Below are 15,082 nucleotides of genomic sequence, written 5' to 3'. Positions count from 1 at the left end.
TCGAAAAGTATCATTCCTGGCTTTTAACGCTCTGGTCGCTCTTCTCTCAGAGTAATCACGCTTCTGGAGGACGTGGATTAACTTGTGTCTCTGTTGTCTCTGTTCCGGGGGAAAAGGCATTACTTTAACAGAATTTGACAACGTAAGTATTAGCCTATATGAGTGTTTTTGTCCAGCAAAAAAAAAGAAAAGAAAAAGTGGAGGGGTGTTTTCTTTTTGAGCAGCAACAAGTTCCTCGAGAACTTGACAGGCAGACAGGGGCGCTGTAAATGTGCTATTTGTTTTTGCAAAAGCGATGTGTCCGTGTTAGAAAAATCTTTACGTGACCAGTTGTGCGTATGCGCAATAGGCCTATATGGCCCTTCGCCAAAGAGGGAGTTAACAGTCTATAACACAAACACGTGAATATGGATATGTCTCAGAAGTTGTATGTGTCTGTCATTGTTGCTCAATGCAGATTTTAAAGATTTGAGGCAGTGAGCGAGCGATCAGCCAGGAACTGATAACCCCATAAACTTGGATTGCCGTCGTTTATTTCAATCACGTAAGACCCCTAATGGCGTTGACCGGGCGAATGTGTTACGTATGTCTGTACAAGCTTTTCTGACACGCCAGGCTTGTTGATATGTGTCTGTACCGTAGAGCCACCAAGGTGTTGCCTGAGAGAGTTTAAGCACGCCGACATTGCGAAGGGTTATTAGATTCATAAGTCAGCGAAGTGGTGGGCGATCTTACTGAGCACAGCAGAAGTTCTCATATGATGACTTCAAACAAGCCACATTACCTACCAGCATCTGTTGGAGTGAGTGGATATTAAGACACTTCTATCTCCAGGACAGCGTAGGGGAAAATGGTAAGTAGCAATGGAAACACACAGCATATAAAGGATGATTACCAGTAAATAGTCGTGCTTGCTATTTAGTCTGGCAACGCATTGCTGGAAGGGTTGGACTCAGTGGCTACTTGAGAAACTCAGTGTCGAGACCCATGTCTGTTGAGGCTGGTGTTGACAAAGCCGGTGTGGATAGACAGATTGTGGGGCATTTCTTTGGCTCGGGATATGCCGGTACAGTGAGAGAGGTAAGGAAATATTGCATTGTGTCTGCGCGCAATGTGTGGATGTGATGTAGGCTGCATAGTCTTGGAGGGCTGTGTGTGTGTGTGCGCGTGTATGTGTTGGCAGTGAGGGCTTTATATTTTATGCATGTATGTATGTTCTTTGTGTGCGGTGCTCGTGTTAAAAAACAGCAACATGTGCCACTTACCTGTGCCACTTTACATTAGTATGACATTAAGAACAATAGGGCTCAGTATCAGCGGTGCCAGCTGTCATTTGGCGTGAGAGTGGAGCCTTTTTTTTTTTTTTTTTTTTTCTTTAGGCGGTTGTACACAGAATTGAACCGGCGTTTTGTGATATAGGTGCTGTTATCTGGAAGGAAATGTCCGACCAACATGTGATCAAATATTAACGGGACCTGTTTGGCAAGGGGGTGGGGGGTGTTGGGGATACACGTGACAAGACGCCGGGAAGCAGCGGAGTTAAAAAAAAAAAAAAAAAAAAAAAAGGAAAAAAAAGCAGTTTAAAGTGGGAGCTCAAACAAAAGTATATAGATATTTCCCCGGCCCCTCATAGTTACCCTGGCCGTGTTATGCTTTCAGCACGTTGGACAGAGGCACCGGAGTCGTGCATGGACTAAACCGCCGAGTGGACGCCAACTCTCTTTCTCTCTTTCCCCAGCCCCCCTTTGCCAAACCTGGGATTGTTTTTTCAACTTTTGGTAAGCTTATTCTGAGGGAGCCTGTGGTCTGTAAACGGAAAATAAACGGGATTCTAAAGAGAGGAGAAAATAAATAATAAAATAAAATAAAAAAATAAAAATACTAGAAAAAAAGCGCTTGCCATTAAAAGAGCTTGTGCTTCACGATGTGTTTGTGTAGCGCATTGTGAAAGTTTAAATGTTAGGTCGTCTGGTCTTTTGCACACCACATTGTCGGTACCTATAAGCCCCCCCACACTGCGTTAAACTTTGGGACATGCAAGTCTTGGTCGCGGAGATCTAACCACGCACATAGTGGTTGTCAGCCCTTGTAAAGGTAAGAGCTCAATCCATTGTTTTCATGTCACTCTTTTTGGTCGCTGTCGTCTTTGCGGGCTTCTTCTGGCTTTTCTCAAATGAACTTCGGCTTTAAAACTACAGCATGCAGCCTTCGCCTTGGCAGTGTGCTCATTGTGTGCATCAGTGACCGAAATAACTCTGAAATGAAATCCGATCCAGGTGACCAATATCTCGTAGACCATCTTCCTTTTTTTAATTTGAAGTTAGGCTATATTTATAGAAGATGTGTGCGTGCGCATTCATATTAGCTTTGAGTCATAGGAAGCATTTAAAATGTGACTCGTTTTCGTGCTTGGGATTTTTGAAACAGAGCTTTTTGAAGCCGTTTTTTTTTTTTGGTGGAGTTTCCGAACATTGCCTGCTGGAACATAATTTGCGTAATCGTTGCGATGTGCCTAATCATGCTCCCAATATGGGACTTAAGACGCTGCAGTGATGCTGTCAGCCTGCACGAACTGGAGGAGGCTACTGATGCATGGTGCACATCGTAGAATTATCAGGAAACAACTCTATCTATCTATCTATCTATCTATCTATCTATCTATCTATCTATCTATCTATCTATCTATCTATCTATCTATCTATCTATCTATCTATCTATCTATCTATCTATCTATCTATCTATCTATCTATCTATCTATCTATCTATCTATCTGTCTATCTATCTGTCTGTCTGTCTGTCTGTCTGTCTGTCTGTGTGTCTGTCTATATGTGCGTATTGTTCATGTTTGGTCTGCTGCATTCATGTTTTGTCTTGATGTCAAACCCTCTGGATTTTGTTATCGACCAAAAATAGCCCTACTCTTTACCCCTCCAATCCCCCCTCCCTCCCTCCCTCCATCGCCCCCCTCCCGTCATCGCCATCAAATCACTTGTGTTTTTACTACGACTGCTCCACGGTTTCATTCATAAGGTGCTTTTCACTTCACCTGCTACCCTACCCCCCTCTTTTGTCCATACACGGCTCTGTGTCGACCTGTCAAACGCAGGCTACGAATGAATAATGGAAAATAAAATGAATTAATTCTTAATCGCTTTGACTCGCGTAATTCGGTTTTGTCAGAGCGAGTCTCCTTTACAGTATACAAATTGTTCTATTATTTCCTCTGTGAAATTACAATAAAGATGGGCGTGGTCAAAGTGCATCCACCGACAGATGTTATGGCTGAATGCGATGTAGAGAGATAAGATGGCTTAATATGCAATTGTTCAGGAGGCATCGATTTGTCTTTCTCGTTCTTTTGTATTCCAAATGAAGGCACGCGTTCAATCTGCCACGCGTGGCTGTTAGATTCAGATGATCATCACACAAAACTGCTCTGGGATTTTATTTCTCTGCTCAACTGAAGGACTTGTAGCCTCACAATTCGTCCCGCACCGATGCAGAATCGGTGGATATTTTCTATTTCCTCTCTCTCTCTCTCTCTCTCTCTCGCTCGCTCTTCTTCTTTTTTTCCTCTGGTCAACGGTTTAAGATTTCTGATCCAAGACGAAGCAATTGCATGACGGCAAAACAACTGCAAGAGAAGAGAAAATCCCCAACGCCCACTGGCAGTCCTGTTTTAATCAAGATTGCTTTTGCAGGCTGCTTTTTCAAATAAATACTTCAAAACGAATGTCCCCAGTAAATTCCTAATTGTATCTGAATTTATGGACTATCCGCTGGCTTTTTCGGTCATTTTTACCCACCAATATATTGCGCGCATATCGGTTTCTGCATATTATTGCCTATTACTCCTCCTTTCATATGACAGTGACACCAACATAGATCATATTACTTATTATACTGCCCGACATTCATAAAAAGGCTCCTTTAATAACGGCTGCGTCGCAATTGCACGTTTCCGGCTCATCAGTACCACACAAACGTTTATTGCACAAATAATGATCAACCATTAATTTATTTAACGAAACGATACGCGTTTTAGTCTATATAAGATCAGTACAAATTGTGATACATTATAATAAATACGTGGCCTTTTATTCGCATAAACCACAAGAGTTAGATTATTTTTATTGCATCATCTTTTTCGGGTTTTTTATTTATTTATAAATCTAATAATCTTTTCGCATAATACCTATTTTCTGGCCATATAGCAGTATTTTTAATACAACAAAAATCCTACTGAGACGTGGGATTATGGTGTGGGCGTGGGCGTGTTGGGTGGAGGAGGAGGGATGAGCGGAGGCGGGTTAGGAGGGGTCTGTGGGGTGGCACGACACACTTTGTATGTATGAAGGTTTTTTTATAGCACTTTTCTGCAATGTACGTCAGCGGATCAGTCCATAAATGGAGCTGCGTGTGTTTGTGTGCGGGCGTGCGCCTGCGTGCGCTCGCCACTGTGTGCGTGCGTCTCCGCGTGTATTATCTTTACCGAGAATCTCCCCTCTCTCTCTCTCTCTCTCTCTCTCTATCTCTTTGCACTCTCAGCTCTGCAGAGTTGGGGTGGGCGTCAATAACAAACCTGATGGTAGGTTTCATTGCAAAACAAATCAGATTAAATTCTTTCGGTAGGCCTATTTATTTAACGAAATAAATAACAATAAATACATTATGCAGAAATAAGGATTACCACTAATATTGTATTATATTGTTTCATATGTGTTTGTTGCTTTTTATTGCTTAATGTAGTCTTAATGTTGGCCTGTGTGTGTTTTTTATCCGTTGCGATCAATTCGTGCACTTTGGGAGCTAAAGGGATTTGGCGGAATCAGTTTAAGGACGTTGAGTTTTCTTTAAATATAAATCATTGGCGTGTCTCTTTAACAAAACTCGTTTTCGGATTGTGCTTGCCACACTTTGCCACAGCGTTTTCATTCATGAAATGTAATAACTTGTCTATTCATCCAAGCTGGTGTGCGATAATATTATAAGTAGACTATTGATTATTGCGGGCGATAATCGCGGACATTTTTAGTCACGGCTTTAGTCACGATATATTTAGAGCGCACAATTAATCATCTTAATCATAATAGAAATGTAGGCTACATCGCCCGCCGCCGCCGTCGCTGCTGCTAATGCTTTAGTCACCACCACCACCATCTTCATCACCAACACCTTCGTCCAATTAGCAGGCTTGTTTAAACAACTTCTGGCAGGAGGCGGATGCTTGAACCTTTAATTCCAAACCTTTAATTATCAGTTATTCGTCACAGTGGCGTGATTGTGATTTTATAGCGATGGAGCCCACGATAAGTTATTAATACACAGTGGATGTAGTTATTCTGACTGTAAAGACATCTGATACGTCGGACCACTGCGGGACTACAAGGATTCATGATGCCGCGTGTGTTTGTGTGCGTGCGTGTGCGTGCTTGTGTGTGTGTGTGTGTGTGTGTGTGTGTGTGTGTGTGAGTGCGCGTGTGTGGCTGTGTGTGTGTGTGTGTGCGTGCGTGCTTGTGTGTACGCGTGCGTGCGTGTGTGTGTTTGTGTGTAAATGTTCGATCATGCCGACAAACCATTCAAGTATGTCTCTCATGCAGCACTGAATTCAAGCAACTTCCCAAAGCAATAAAACATACACATATATATATATATATATATATATATATATATATATATATATATATTGTTTTTCTTGAAGAATTCTTATCTATGGATACAATTTCTTCAAGAAAAATAATCACATTTCGGTCCCTTACTTGTTCAAAGATGTATCTGTAGTTGCATATGGTGGCAGGATATGTCATGTTAAACCAAGCAGGAGGCATATTCATGCCAATAATTTCTTATAGCCTCATTTGAGTATGAAAAATGCTTTCTGAGTTCTCATAGCAAAAGATTTCTTCATTTCCAAGTAATTTTGTGGCATGATTGGTGTGTTTTCATTAATCAGTAAACCATGCAAAGGTTATTGATGCTATGGTGATATTAGATTGGGGAGGGGAGGAGGAAGAGGAGGAAGAGGAGGAGGAGGAAGAGGAAGAAGGCATGAGCCAAGAAAAGAGACAGACAGACAGAGACAGACAGACAGAGACTTAATAGGTGATGGAGAGATTTGCAGTCTGTGATACTATAGAAATAATGTATCAGCTGCGTGAGGTTGGAGTGTATATGAAGCTTAGGAGACTGGTCCTCTGTTTCTGCCTGATGATTACAATAAAGGTTATTGTCATCACAGGGGGGATGCCATTAATGTGTCACTCCAGCCTGTGATTAGGGTCTGTACTCAGTTTACCTGTTTTCCAGTCTGGAGTTTTCTCAACTGTTCTCCACCTCGCCCTCGCCCTCGTTTGACGTCATCTAACTACATACAAAATGTTTTCTCGGTTGACGTGTTTGCTTCTTGGAGGAGGAATGCAATTTCCCTTTGATCAAAATACTGTTAGCGTCTTCCTTTATCCCAAGTGAAAATGACATTTCTCAAAATGTCATTTTGTCTGCGTTACACGTTTCCTTTCTGGCACAAAGAGGCATCATTCTACTTGTTAAGTGAAGCTTTCGGCAGTGCGGACCTGTCAGCATCGAGCTGCGTTTGGCGAGAGAAGCCTTGAAAGGTTATACAAGTGTGTCGTGTTGTCAGCTCCTGTGGTTGTTTCTTCTTTCTGCTGCACAAACAGGCGAAAGGTTGTGAGCGGGTAAGATGTGAGGGGAGACTTCACCCACTGCTCCTGCAAATCACCTTCACGTGTATTTGGCCATGAACGGGGGATTAAAGCCTGTAGAAATGTGCTGCATAACGTGGTTTCTTCCCAACTTCTCGGACAGTTTGAATCATTGTTCGTGGTTCTCTGTGGAGAAATTCTACACCGAAAGAAATCGTACGCCTCAGTTCGGATTAAATAGCGGTTAAGTCGTTTTCAGAAAGGCCGCCGCTGGTTGCTGCTATCATACTTTTGTTTGACCCTCAGTCGAATGTGTCAAAAACATCCTGAACACTCCTCGCAACTCCTTTTTGCTCCCAGCTATCAGACACATTATTAATTTCCTTCAGAAATTCAGTCCCCACATGCAAGCCAAAAAGACTTCTCTTTATATGCCAGCTTCAGTTGTGTTGTATTAGCAGAAATGAGAGACCATGTTGTTGTTTTTGCTCTTCTAATGAGATGCCAAGTGATTTATTTATGAATTACTTGTTTGGAACAACCCCCTTGTGCAGTGTGCATTTTTTTGTATCCTCTTTGGCGTCATGTCGCTCAGTGATTGCTGATGCAACTCTTTGTCATCCAGAGTTTGCCCTCACCTCCTGTGAGCCTTCGGGGAGGGCTATATCTATCTTGGCATGTCCCGGATGTGTTGGAGGTGGGAGTGACTCATTAAGCAGGTGTGAGCATCCACTCCCATACTGCTACATGCCAAACAAGAGCTCTCCAGCTCATAAGCTTGTGCAGGGAAGAATCATGATGGCAATATAGCAAACACATCACAATAAATCTTTGCACTGGACCAGGGCCAACTCACAAGGATAATGAGCTGCTATTTCCCCATTATGCTCACTCTTGTATTCATCAGAGGTGGAGTTTCCAAACGTTCATCACCCATTGAAAGGTTGTGGCTCCACTGACATTTTAATTTGAATTCTGCATTATAAAAGGTCTGAATTGTTCCCAGTTTTTCCTGACGAGGGGAAACAAGACCATCAAGAAGCAAAGGAGTTTCATCCTCGGAGTGAGCTCTGTAGGCCTATATCATTTAAACGTGTTTGCTGACATTTGGTTATAATAACCTGTGAAAGCTGGTTACTACACTGCAGAGCACTTGCATGGGAGTCATCCATCTGTTGTGGAGTTGGCTCACTTTAAAAGCAAGCAGAAGCAGAATTGTTTTCAGTGAGTTCACATCTTTGTTAGCCTCCAGTGCCGGTTGCCATCCAAATGTTTTAACACCACACAGCGCTAAAAGTATAAGACTTCTCTCAGATGATTCTCAGGGCCTTGTTTAATATAGAAATGACTCAGGATCACACGTAGAGGACATTATATGAAAAGAGTGTGACAATCTTCTTGGGCTATATCAAGGATGTTGGATCAGAATGCCTCAAATGGAATAATTAGTGGGGACAAACCTTAACAAATATATACGTTATCTTCTTCCCTACAGCGTAGTTTGATATAAAGTGCATGTCCTCCTCACAATCTGCAGACCATGTACACTAAATCCTGAATTCTAATTCTCTGAATATCTAATTTTACACAAAGAGGGCAACTCTAAATGGCACGCATGTGTATCACGACTCGGTGGAGACGCGCGGTTACGCAAAAACCTTCAGAAGATGTGCCACCTCTTCGGCGAAATACGGAAGAGTCTCCGCTCGTGCTTTGCATCTTGCCAGACATTATGGTCTGGATGCAGGCTGCACGGTATATGCAGAACAACAAGAGCACATAATGCACGCTGAACGTGCATTAACAGTTCCGCCTGGGGGCTGTTTAAACAGGAGTTTGGCGGCGACCAGTCAGCCAGCGGCTGGTCACATGTTGCAGCGTCATTGTGTAGTAAAGTTACTGTAGTTGCAAAGAGGCTCCTCATTTCAGCTCCAGAGGTCTCTCATCCCGTGCTGCTGCTGCTGCTGCTGCTGTTGCTGCGGCGTTTCAGCATGCGACAACTTCAGCTTCAGACGATCTCCAAAGGAGCCGTGCAGCCATGGGAGTGCATTACCTCATCCATGCAATTTCCACCATCAATAATTTAATCTATTTGCTCCAAAGCTGAAGAGATATCCTGAAGCTTGTCGGGAGAGTACAGAGAGGAAAACATCGCTTAAGTAAATTACTCAGGGAGTTGTCCAACACATCCCAGATGACACTGATGTCCTGTTGAATGGTCTGTTTTACGACGGGGCAGTAAAAGGTATGTGTCTGTTTGTTTCTCGACAAGTTCTTTGAAGCACTTTGGCTTTGTTTGATGCTGCTTGAGGAAAAAGACAGTGGTGCGTGCGTGCGTGTGCGTGTGTGTGTGTGTGTGGGGGGGTGCTCTTAAAGTAGCTCGATCAAGTACGGTTAACCTGCGAGCAGACAGCGCCGCAGCCCGAGAGGGGATATGTGTAACCTTATCCTCTCGTTCATTAATAAAAAACGGAGTTATTATGTTGATTGGGTTTCCAGAGGAGAGCACGAGCTCAGTAGATGTAATCTCGAGGGGCGGGGTGTATGTGTGTGTGGGGGGGTGGGGGGTGTTGTTTAATTATTAGAGCAGCCTGAGCAAATTATTAGTATTTCGGTAACAATCCAGCAGCGCGCCTCCGTTTTAAATCAGCCACGTTTGAAAATGTGAGGGCAACTTTCTGCCCCATAAAGAACTCAATAAACTCTTTGTTCAGAGTGTTGGTACAGTAGTATAATATAATCTCGGACCCTCCTGCGCTGTGAACACATGCACAACAACAACAAAAAACCAGACAGTGTTTGTATGGTTGTTTTGGATGGGGGGGAAACTTTGATGAATTCATTAAGACTTTATAGGAAACCCGAGACCTACACGCCCCGCTACGGCGGCCAACACACACTGTTGGGTCTACTTCTTGGTGTTGTGTGCACTGAATCTTCAAATTACTGGCCAGAATGATTAAAGTAAAGTCCCATTTATTGAGTGGTGGAAAGCTGGCTGAGCTTTGACAACTCCGTGTGAAAATATCTGGATCATAGCAGCACACACGTAGATGTGATGGTTTAATGATGAAGTAATTATGTGCTTTCCAAAAAATGCACACTAGAGCCACATTTATTGTCAGAGTTGTGACTAAGTACCATATAAGTGAACTTTAGGGCGTATTATGCAGCGGAAATTAGCAAAAGCTGAATTATACTCAACCAACACTATCTATCTATCTATCTATCTATCTATCTATCTATCTATCTGTCGTGTTTCAGGAGGGAGGGAAAGAGAGGAGGGAGGGAGGGTGAAAAAGAAGGAGCTCTCATTATTTCACGGTCTCACACGCCATCTAGTGTACAACGCGTGGAACTGCAGCCCTGTTCATTTGGAGCTATGGGGTCTGTTGGTTATGTTAGTGGTCAGCTTCCAGAATCGGTGATTCGTGGATTCAATTGAACTCATTTGTGTTCCCACTTTATTGGACATTTGAGAGTAGCTCAGGAACACAGACGCAGCACGTTTAAGGCGTTTGCCACACTGCCTGTGTTACTGCTGTAGTCTCTCGATGGCCCACTGCTGCACACAGTGTGGGAGGGAAGCAGCACTCATTTGGATAGCACACATCACTCAGCAGCTATTTGAATGCCGGGCTGTCTGTGGCCGTGGCTGGGGTTGGCCAGGAGGCCAGGTATAATCCCTTAGTGATGCTCATCTATTACTAAACGTGCTCTGAAACTGTGTCAGATTGAAAACAGATCTCAAAGAGACCGAGCTTCCACATGTGTCAGCCATTACTGCAACTCTAATTTTCTAAGTGCTGCATTTTAGCACACAAGAGGTCCTCAGGTAGAATGTGTATATCGTGTGCTCCATGTTTCCCTTCTGAACATTTGGCATTGTGTGCTGTGCACTTTGAACATGACAAAACACGTTGCTAGGTAAATAGCTCTAACCCGACACGCTTCTTGAGGAACTGAACAAAGACGGATGCCCACAAGGGAACAAGAATGAGGAACGAATGTTGCTATAGGTTGCACATTTCTATTCAAATGTACTGGGCACATTTCCCCTCTTTCATCTCCTCTGTTTGATGTTTATTTCCCCTTCTAACAGTTCCTACGATATTATGCATGCTGTTCATGAAGATGAAGCCATAAAGTGTGCTGACATGTGCTTGGAGGCTTGGGAACATTACAGAATGTGTAATAATACCAGTCCTTTCATGCTTTAGAGAAACTTTTCAGCATCTGTCAAAGGCGGTATTTATCACTTTAATCCCCACCTGGCACGAAGAATAAATGCGAGGATAAGTTACATATCCCCGCCATACAGCCACGCTCTCAAAGCAGATGAACAGGTGGTCATCTAGAGACGTCAAAGCCAAACAGTAGACAGAGTCCGCACACTCACCTGCTCCTATTGTTCTGGGGGATTCATGCTCTGTGTGTGTTGTCTGGAATAAAGGCGTGTTTGCAGCGGTTATTGCAGGCTTTATCTTCCTGTCATCTCATGTTAAGTGATTTGCAATTATGGGTGAAAGAACTGTCAAACTCGGACATCCATGACACTTAGTTTATTATGTGACACAGCTGGATTGTTGGGATCTATCTGGATTTCATTTACAAATGATATGATTTCAACAATAACACAAGGCAAAAGACAAGATAAAAAGAAATGGCACTGTGCCCAGCCACCTCCTTGTGTTAGATTTTTATATTATCAAACCAGTCATCACAAAGTTGGCCCCGAGGCTGCAAAAAAGTACATTTGATTCCAAACATTCCTCCATATGTTGTTCTGCCCTCGCTCTATTATTCATGCTCATTGTGTTAACTCGCAAGCCGCTTTTTCATTAACTGAGAAATCCAGCAGTGCACATAAAATGTTCCTTCACTGGATGTATAAAACAAGAGCGAACCAATCAGTTGTCACATTTAGCCTCTAGTAGATATAAGCCAGAGATTCTCCGCCAGTCCCACAGCAATTAAATGATTCATTGGCTTTATTGCATTTTAACAGGATGTTGATTGAGAGCATAAGCCATATTGATTGTCCTGATGGAAACAGGAAATCACAGAGATAGAAATAAAATCATTTGTTGTTCCCGGTGTGAGGATTCCCGGGGGAGCAGCATGCAATTGCACACTGTTGAGTGGCATTACCCCCAGCAACCTCCTCCCCTCCATTCTCTCCCCTATGGAGACCTGGAAGAGACGTCATCTGTGGTTGTTATGCTGCGAAATGACGCTGGCACTCTCTCCACCCCCTGCTACTGCAATATTACCCCTGTGGTCTGTTACGGAAGATGCAGCACTCATCGTCTGCACCATTTCCAGCATGAAGTTTGACGCCTAACAGTAATCAGCCCTCTGCCTTCATTTCCGTCATGTGGAAGTGGAACCATTTGAGCGTGATGCTGATAATAATATCAGCCTAAATGCATCCTACACATAAAGCTCGTGACTGGCCTCGATCCCGTAAACCTACATGATTTTCTGTGCTGGGAAGCCTCACAGAGATTTCTTATCAGAACCAAAACCTGAGCAATGTTGAGGGTTACAAAGCTCGATAAATAGACTTTTATTAACAGTATTTCATTCAAATTTGATAATTAGCTCCTTTGTTCTCATTGTCGTTTTAATTGGTGAGAGGAAAAATACCCTCATCTCCAAACCAGCCCCTCCCCATGCCCTCCCTCTAACACACACACTCACACACTCTGGAGATGCACGTCACTGAGCTTGGGGAATGAGTGGCTCATTAAGAAGAAGGATGTGATATTCTGAATAGAGACTGTGAGACTCCCAGCACATCTATTTATAGACGAGATATCTCTATGGCAGTCACCGTGGTGTTGGTTAATTGCAGCCACGGCCCCTGATACCAATTAAGAATGAAACAAATGCTTTTAAGGTGGGGTTTCGCTCCTCCCTTACTGTAAAGGTCCTCATGTCCGTCCTGAGTGGATGCAGAGTGTGTTTGCTTGCAGTTTTTTCCTGTATCAAGTTGGGACATGCAGAGTGCAGTCAAAGCCTCGGTCAGGCTATTTTTAAATGAGCCCCTGTGGAAAGCAAGATCTAGATTTTCTTTTCATTATGGTTGCTTTTATATCTCGGGCTGTTGGATGTCCATATCATTGATTTGCTGTGAATCTTAGAGCTTCTGAAAGGTAAGGGATGCATATGTGCTCAGGCGATGTATATATGTTTATATATATATACATATATATTTATGCTTTGCTTCTCTTCTGACTTCTGAGCTTCTCCAGATTGGTACTTCACAGTGCAGTGAGGATGACACATCTCAATTTCCGCATGACATCCTGTTAGTTCATCGTGCAGTGCTCTCACCATCCACCTACCGAAAACACTCAACACACTCCTGATGCCCGTACATGACTCTAAGGAATTAGTATCAGACCGGTCCGACAGCGCAGACCAGTTTAGGAAAAAAAGAAAAGATAAATAATACCGCAACAGCGGTGTTTGTCAAAGCTGACGCAAACACGTTTCCCACTCCGTCAGTCGGCCAGTAAGTGCTGTCCATGAGGGTTGATAATGGTGATTTTGTTAGTGAGGTAATGTCGAAGCTGAAAGATAATACATGAGCTCTTCAAACAAACAAAACCATATCCTTATGTCAACACATGCAGAGCCTCTCCTCATGTTGTGCCAGTTTACAGTTGACCCTCATGTGTTTGGAGCCCAATGGATTCTAAAATCATACAACTTTCCCTAAGTAACATAATGTTTAAGAATATATATATATATATATATATATATATATATATATATATATATATATATATATATATATATATATATCTGCCACGTCCTTTATAGAGTAAATAAAACAGGGGACGGTCTAAGCTTTCAAAGAAAAGCTTTAACAAACACAATGATTGATTGAGGCAGTGAGGTATGAATGACTGGTTTGGTTGTTATATCTCCACGAGCTCTAGAAACACACTGCACAGTTTAACACAGAGCTTATGATATGATAATAACAAGCCTGTTAGGATGAAGTGACATCTATTTGTGTGATCTTATCTTTTGTAATAAGCAATCTCTTTGATGCGCAGCACTGCTTTTGCGCACGGCTGCCAACAAATACAAACCTAAGCCAGACGTCACGTAGGAACAGAGTGACTTCAGTTTGCAAACATTTTTGAGTCAAAAAACGTTTTGTGATTATTCCAAAGCAACTGGCTCTCTTTTTTGGCTTGCAAAAACAAGACTAGATGGTGTACATAATAATAAAGGCTTACACGGTTCATGATAGATCAATAATAAGCTAACTTCATTGAAAAGGCTCTTTGACTAACAGTTTGGTTCTCTCCCCCCCCCTCCCTTTTTTTTGTTTCCTGTGTTTTTCTCCCTCTCCAGTTCCACCAGGTTAGAAGAGTGATGACCATCCTGTTCCTTACTATGGTTATTTCATACTTCAGTTGCATGAGAGCTGCGCCCCTGAGAGACGCCCCGGGCATGCGGGGCCATCGGACGGAAGGCTACTTGGGCGCCGCTGCGACGGCCACGCGAGGCCACGGGACTCCACAGAGTGGGCCAGGCCAGCGCGGGGAACTGCCCTCACTCACCGAAACCTTTGAGCAGGTGATAGAGGAGCTGCTGGAGGTGGAGGGAGAGGCGGCACAGCTGGGACAGGGGGCTGATAAGAGCCAGGGAGGTGGGGGCCCATCTTCTTTGGTCACCACGGAGACCAAGGATGTCGACCTGTACGACTCACGGGTGATGATCAGCAACCAAGTGCCTTTGGAGCCGCCGTTGCTCTTTCTTCTGGAGGAATATAAAAACTATCTGGATGCCGCTAACATGTCCATGAGGGTGCGGCGACACTCCGATCCCTCGCGGCGCGGCGAGCTCAGTGTGTGTGACAGTATTAGCCAGTGGGTGACAGCTGTGGATAAAAAGACGGCAATAGACATGTCTGGGCAGACAGTTACCGTCATGGAAAAGGTCCCTGTCCCCAATGGCCAACTGAAGCAATACTTTTATGAGACCAAATGCAACCCCATGGGGTACACAAAGGAGGGCTGCAGAGGAATAGACAAGCGGCATTACAATTCCCAATGCAGGACAACCCAGTCCTACGTGCGAGCGCTTACCATGGATAGCAAAAAGAAGATCGGCTGGCGGTTTATAAGGATAGACACTTCATGTGTATGCACATTGACCATTAAAAGAGGGAGATAGTGTATAAAATGTATAGATTTTATTGAAGAGTTTAAAAAAGAGAATAAAGAGAAAATATCTATTTGTATATATACATAACAGGGTAAATTATTCCGTCAAATGAAAATTTTATGGACTGCATGTAAAAAAAGATGAAGTTTATACAGTAAAAGTGATACTACAGTCTATTTATTGAACATATTCATGACCTTGTAAACAATTAAAAAAAATCTGATCAGTCA

At 43.1% G+C, this 15,082-nt stretch overlaps 1 protein-coding gene across 2 annotated transcripts; it reads left to right on the top strand.

The window, feature by feature from the left end:
- bdnf (brain-derived neurotrophic factor) lies at window positions 1-15,082 on the top strand. 2 transcript variants are annotated; one of them, XM_034526921.1, is made up of 2 exons: window positions 1-142; window positions 14,037-15,082. In XM_034526921.1, the coding sequence occupies exon 2, from the start codon at window positions 14,058-14,060 to the stop codon at window positions 14,859-14,861; it is 804 nt and encodes a 267-aa protein (XP_034382812.1). In that variant the 5' UTR covers window positions 1-142; window positions 14,037-14,057; the 3' UTR covers window positions 14,862-15,082. The 2 variants fall into 2 exon arrangements, with proteins under 2 accessions (XP_034382812.1, XP_034382811.1); XM_034526920.1 differs by lacking the exon at window positions 1-142 and adding an exon at window positions 8,608-8,907.

Source organism: Cyclopterus lumpus, chromosome 3 (genome assembly GCF_009769545.1).
Source record: "Cyclopterus lumpus isolate fCycLum1 chromosome 3, fCycLum1.pri, whole genome shotgun sequence".
NCBI lineage: Eukaryota > Metazoa > Chordata > Actinopteri > Perciformes > Cyclopteridae > Cyclopterus > Cyclopterus lumpus.
Note: the sequence above shows the minus strand (reverse complement) of the source record. Positions and strands in the feature narration are given on the sequence as shown.

Excerpts from the sequence above, each read along its gene's own strand:
- bdnf (XM_034526921.1), top strand. The coding sequence starts at position 14,058 with ATGACCATCCTGTTCCTTACTATGGTTATTTCATACTTCAGTTGCATG.